We start from the raw sequence: 6,394 nt of genomic DNA on the forward strand, positions 1-6,394 counted from the left end.
CTGGCCAGTGAAGAATCACAGAAATGTTTGTTGTGTGCATAAAAGAAGGTATGCAAGAGAGCCTGCTGTCAAGAGAGTTTCCTACCTCCGTATCTCTAAATAATCCATACCCTCCTAGAAAGAGAACATTGGAGGGGTTTTATGCCATCTCATTATTTTCCTATTATTTGTTCCATTATTTATTGTGGAGTGACTTTCCAACTTGCAATGCCCTGAGCAAGTGTGGTTCTTGCCTTGAGCTACCAGAGGGGGAATCTGGCTGCAAACTGCCTCCCCATCTGTCATGGAGTAAGGGAGAAAGATCCAAACAGGCAGGGAAATTTTTTTCCCCATTCCCTTTGTCTCTGCTGCCAGAAGGGGAAATAGGAACTGGCCCATGAGTTATTGAGTTAATATAGGGCCACAGAGTTGGAGATGCCCAGATTGCAGAGCCTGAAGACTGAACACCCCTTGGGTTCCTGCTGGATATATCGTGGTAGACATTTCTTTCCCTTGGTGCAGGACTTTACAGCTGCCTCCTCACACCACTCTCAACTTATGCAAAGACCCTCCCCCCATGCAGCAAGACAGCCCTGAAGTACTTGGTGAACTTTCAGCCTCCTAGAAGAGGCTTCTCTTAGTAAAATTGGTTAGATAAGTTTGTTGCCAATGCTAAATGGGGAGTATTTGATCCCCCACAAATGATCCCCTGTTTCTGGGCCCTCTTGCCTACAGCACCTCGTTATATATTGTTGTTTCTCAGTGTGAATGAATCTGTGCCCAAGCTTGCATGCTTTCACTTCATTGAATGGCTTCTTCCCCCTTCTCTGTCCCTTTACCTCTCCATGGCCTGCCAAATATCAGATAATTATGAGTCATAGCAAATGCAATCTACTTTAGGGTCTTCTTTTCTCCAAAATCCCTCCTATATTCAGTGCAGAACACCTGGGGATGCTTTTGAGTTGACAGTCATCACCATCACCTTTCATCCAAGGTGGAAAAGGGCTGCCTGTACTGTCCATGCCTGACCCTGAGGAAACAGGGGATGATCCTGAGCCAAACCCCTGAAATTTTGCCCAAGACTACTCAAAAAAACTCCATTTTGGTGCCATATTTGTGCCTAGAGAGGATATTGGTTGAACAAAATCCCATGCTTGTCCCTCTGCCTCTGCAAATGTGGAAGCATTTAGACCCTGATACAAACTTTGGGATATGTTATCACTTTTCTTTGAGGGCAGCCTGGTCTTACTTAGAAGAGATGAACATCAGGTTGTGGTTGTCCAGAGGGAGCGCAATGCTTGGCAGGGCAGACTGTTTACAACAAGTATTGCTTGTGACATTAGGCAAATAATCAGGAGAAATGGGCCCATCCCCTCTTTGTCCAGCTGTGTACTCAAGTGAGGCTCTGAGATTGATGTATCATTAACAAACTGTGAATCAGACTGTGATTCAGCCGGGAGCTTCCAACTTGCATGTAAAATTTGCACTTTATATACAGCTTTTAAAAAAGTATTCCCTCCTCATTTAGAGCAGAGTATTTTTGCTTGTCAGACAGCTGATGTTTATCCATCATAATAAAGAGGTCTTGCTCATTCAGATGTTTAAAGACTGTTGGCTTTTAGATCAACGGTTCATTCATCATGAGTTTATAGATAAATAGCTCTAGCTGGTTAGAAAACAACTGAGGCTCAGCTAAGCTAAACTTTTTTAAGGTGTGTGGGACTGTGCAGACCTCTGCAGCTGCTGAACTAGTGTGGGTTGCACACACATCTGTAGTTTACTGGTGCTGTTTTTAGTCAACACTAAGTTTAGCAATGTCCAGGAATTCTTTTTCTCTGAAGTTCTTATAATTCTCATGCTCCTGTCATTCCCCCAGTGAGCTAGAGCTGGAGCAGTTAGTGTCCTGTGTGTTAGCTCAGGGCTCTTCCCCATATGAAATTTGGCATTTCATTGCGATATAAAGTTGCTTTCTTCCCATAACCTATTATTTCATTTAACACACAGCTATTTATGTGGTATTTTGAATCTACTGCATCACTAATACATCCTTCTGAAAATAGCATGAGGTTCACACTGATAATTCTTGACTTCCTACCCCAGACTTAAGCATTATGAGTGTCCTGGTAAAAAAGGTGTGTAGGCAAGACCAAAGGCAACTGTATACTGTGAAATAATAAGTCTCAGACAAAATAGACGCAGCTATAGTATCACAGCTAATAGATGTATTTTAAAAGTGGAAACATCTATCTTTAATTGCATGTTAAGTATGTAGTGAGAAACCACAGTTATACATTTTTATAACAAACCTTTACATCTGAAGTCATAATAACACAAAAAAAAAGTGCTTATTATATATGGTCAAAATAACTGAGGCAAATTGTTAACAACATCTTCTAAATATAATCATGTGGCCTCTGTCAGCAGCACTCTAAAGTCAGGCTGACTAATGTCAACGACAATCACTTTTTTCCTTAGTTTACTGAAAACCAACAACCCAAACAAAAACTATTTCACTTTCTTGTTTGCCTTTTTTTTTTTTTTTTTTTTTTTTTTTTTGCATAGCTTTCAATATTGCTGCCCCCTCACCTCTGCACATTGCAAGCCCATCTTAGTTCTGGATAATTACTTTAACATTCTTAAAATTTTTAATCCAGCTCTCCTTGAACACATAATATATATTTTTACCAATTATAAATACATTATTTTTATTAATCTGATTTCAATAACATGCATTTGTATAATTACTATACAATCAAAATAGACATTGACTTCACACAGTGTGTACACTTTTATTTCAGTAATATTGTTCAGACACACTGTTCAACAAATCAAGCAAACAGGGAAACAAAAAGTTAAAAAAGGGAGAAAACCTCTGGGAGGAACCATATTCTCACAGTGATTACAGAAAAAAATACTTGCAATAAAAAGGGTTTATTATTACATAGAAAATCCTCACAATAGTAGAAACACACATTAGGAGCTAGTAAACATTTTAAATAGAATTGTGCCAATTATGCAGTGCCCAAGCATCTGCTTGCTCTTAATTAGATGGGGAGGTGAATGACCACTGTTTATTTTCATTTTCCTCATTAATTATGAAAAACTGCATTCAATTCATCTTGCATGGTGAGAGACTGGCTGCGCAGATGTAAGTCATAAGGGAAGTGACTCTCTGAAGGCAACCTAAACATCGAGCTCTGCCCAAGGGGACCCCTGGGTGGCACTGCACAGTAATGCATGCCATAATTGTAATTTTTGCCATAGTCCAAGCTTTCCTCTTGCTTCAGGGAAAATATCCCATTATAGTTAATTGGGGGAGGACTTAAGGGACCTTCAAACTGTGGGCTTGCACACTCAGGGGAAGTGCTTTCATAGAAGGACTCATAAGCACTGCAGTAATTGTATGGTTTCATGGACTTAGAGTTGTCAAGAGTCCCATGGCCTGGGGGGGTGCCAAGCTCCGGGCTGTGGTAGGGAGGATAAAAGTTGGAGTAGGGTGTGCGGGTATGATGGGCACCTTCACCTGCCTGGCCCATTAGGAAACTTCTGGCATTCAGCTGCAGGCATCCTGCCACCAAGTTTGTAGTTGGTTGGGACAGACCCTTGCACAAGTTTTGGACAAAGGTGAGCAGGTCAGGTCTCTTCCCAATTCGCAGTATTTCAGAAAGAGCCCAAATATAGTTCTTGGCTAGTCTTAGAGTTTCTATTTTTGACAGTTTTTGTGTTTTAGAATAACAAGGGACAACTTTCCTTAAATTGTCCAGAGCATCATTAAGGCCATGCATACGGTTCCTCTCTCTAGCATTGGCTTCTTGACGCCTGAATTTAATTCTTTCCATCCTTATCTTGCTTGTCTTTTTTTTCCTAAGGCCCCTTCGCCTTGGCAAGCCATTCTCATCCTCCTCTTCTCTCTCTTCCTCCTCCTCTTCTTTTTCTGTTTCTTCTCCAGGAGATCTTTTAATATTCTTTCCTCGGAGGATGATCTGCTTTGAAAGGGTTTCTGTGTTCTTCATTTGCTTTTGGTCATCACTTTCTCTGGGAAACTTTCTACACATCTGGGATTCTGGCATTACAACAGACTCATCAAATGGTAGTGTTAACATGGTTCTACAATCTTAAGTTACCTGAAAGAATGCCAGCACAATGTTTAAATATTTCCATTTTTAAAGTTTTCCGACTCACACAGCCTCATGCACCTTATTTGTGTCTGTGTGTAAGCTCTCCTAAAAAGAGAGTGTGTATGAGTGTATGTGTGTGTGTGTGTGTATAAATGCTCAATCTATATTTTTTAATAAAATGGCAGTTGCAAATGCCTACGTTTAAAAAATAATAGCTGTTGATAATGCTAAAATCACTTTAAACATTTGACCCTGCAACTAAAAAGCCACATTTCTCACAGATAAATATGGAGTAAATTCATGTTTTAAATGTACAGTTAGCTTCCTGCTCACTTTAAAAAAAAAAAAAAATCCTTCAAACTCTCACCATCATGGAATTCAAAGAAATGCAAAATGTGACAAAGCACTACAGAAATTTCCTTAATCCAAATTCTCCTGGGTGGAAAAATTAAGAGAGCTAGTGCAGTTTTAAAATTGAAAAAGTGCCATATCTCTATTACCTGATGGTAAATATTTTAAAATCACTTTTTGACTTATACTTCAAAATTGTGGGTTTTTGCTCTCCACATTTCTTCCTTTATGTATCAAGATATTAAACTTTAGTAAGTTACAGTGGTTGAGAAGGAAAAAAAATGGAATATACCCCCCAAATCACTCAGCTAGTAATATAATTCAAAACAAAGCATTTTTCTTAATTATTTGTATTAAAATCACATAATACTTATTTCATATTAAGGCAAAAATCAGAATTATTTAACCCTAAATGTATTCCGATTAGAATTAGGAAATAAAATCCCCCTACCTCTTTTTCCCCCCCTTTTTCAAGCAAAAATTCTATTTGATATTATTTGTTTTGTTAGAATCAACTTATTAGCTTTTTTTCTTGTTCTTTTCTCCTTTTTCTTTTCTTTCCCATCAACTGGGAGTGGGGGGGGGGAGGTGAAAAATTCCCTGCACGCTATAGCAGTGTTTATGTTCTGCGAGGCTCAGATGTCTTCCTCCAGCTCTTAGCTGACAGGAGCGGTCTGTAGATTCTGACTGTAATCCTGCACGTGTGCTCAGAATCCAGCCTGGAAAGGAAAAATAATTTCCTTTTCCCAATTACTTTGCTTTCATTTGCAGTTTGGGAACAGCAAAAGCTTGTATCCCATGGACTTCAAAGAGACAAGCAAAGTAAATGCAGGGACTTAGAACAAAATTAAACAAAAACCCCAGTCAAAGACTAACTATATCAGTATTGTCTAAACATTTGCAGTATTACATAAAAGCAATGAAAGTTTGTAATTGCATCAGAAGAATAAAATGGTAGGAGTTATTAGACAGCAAATAGCATACACAAAATACAAGACAATGATACTGTATCTTTAAACACTTGCATGCACACCCAACACCAATTGAAATATATCTTTATTTGTATTACCTTATCTTTTTATTTCATTCAACAATCAGTTTTCATTTTTTGCCTTCCAAATCTTTTCAGTCTGAATGTCGCATCGTCTGCTGGAGTCTAGATCTGTGTATATCTGCACTATCTCATTGATCTCTAAAAAGTGACATTGATGCCAAGTGCCAGAGCTGGTACCCATGCCATCTGCTAGTGACGTCACGGGGCAGAGAAAACCACGTGAGTCTTTCTCCTGGGACCTTCATTCTGCACTGATCATCTGGCATCCCTCTAAGTGGGTACCAGCATTCATGTATCAACACAGAAGGTTAGACTGATAGAAAAAAAAAGAAAAGAAAAAAATTCTGCACCAGTATTTCACATACAGTAGGTGCATTTCCACTCTGGTTGCTTCTTTTTAGCAGTCTAGCTGCATGGATAGACATGCCAGCATTTGGTGCTATCCCTGCCTACAGGTACAGCTGCCCTCTGGTTGTTAATATGGCATTGTTTATACAAGAAACGCTGTCTTGTATTGATCTGAGTCCCTCCAGTGCACCTGGTACCCAGGGATAAGAAAGAAAAGGCAAGGAAAGGAAGGCAGTAATAGGGAAGTAATGCTGGTGCTGTAATGCATAGCACAGTCACAAAAAGTAGTTTTTGTGTGATGCTGCTGGGTGAGATTTTTGGGGTGTGGGGTTTTTTGGAGTGCAGCTTGTTGCCCCAGAGCACAGAATAATAGGAGCAAACCTCATGCCATCTGTAAGAAATCCTTCCTTCACATGTCTTGGTGGTTTTTGACTTGGCAAAATAAAAAAGGCATTTATAGAAAACTGGACATACAGCATGAAGGTTTAACAAATCATGCCTTTTTTCTGAAGCATGTGGCAAGGCTCGCTGACCTTCTCTGGCA

General features: G+C 39.4%; 1 protein-coding gene across 2 annotated transcripts; it reads right to left on the bottom strand.

Moving 5' to 3' along the window:
* Nucleotides 1-2,181: 2,181 nt before the first annotated feature.
* Nucleotides 2,182-5,701, bottom strand: NEUROD6 (neuronal differentiation 6). Of its 2 annotated transcripts, XM_038130033.1 has the most exons (3): nt 5,518-5,701; nt 4,900-5,167; nt 2,182-4,103 (listed from the first exon to the last, which is right to left on the bottom strand). In XM_038130033.1, exon 3 carries the CDS (start codon nt 4,080-4,082, stop codon nt 3,069-3,071), a length of 1,014 nt encoding a protein of 337 aa, XP_037985961.1. In that variant the 5' UTR covers nt 4,083-4,103; nt 4,900-5,167; nt 5,518-5,701; the 3' UTR covers nt 2,182-3,068. The 2 variants fall into 2 exon arrangements, with proteins under 2 accessions (XP_037985961.1, XP_037985962.1); XM_038130034.1 differs by lacking the exon at nt 4,900-5,167.
* Between the last annotated feature and the right edge of the window lie 693 nt (nt 5,702-6,394).

Source organism: Motacilla alba, chromosome 2, assembly GCF_015832195.1.
Source record: "Motacilla alba alba isolate MOTALB_02 chromosome 2, Motacilla_alba_V1.0_pri, whole genome shotgun sequence".
Taxonomy (NCBI): Eukaryota; Metazoa; Chordata; class Aves; order Passeriformes; family Motacillidae; genus Motacilla; species Motacilla alba.

Coding starts and splice junctions, on each gene's coding strand:
- NEUROD6 (XM_038130034.1), bottom strand. CDS start 4,082: ATGTTAACACTACCATTTGATGAGTCTGTTGTAATGCCAGAATCCCAG.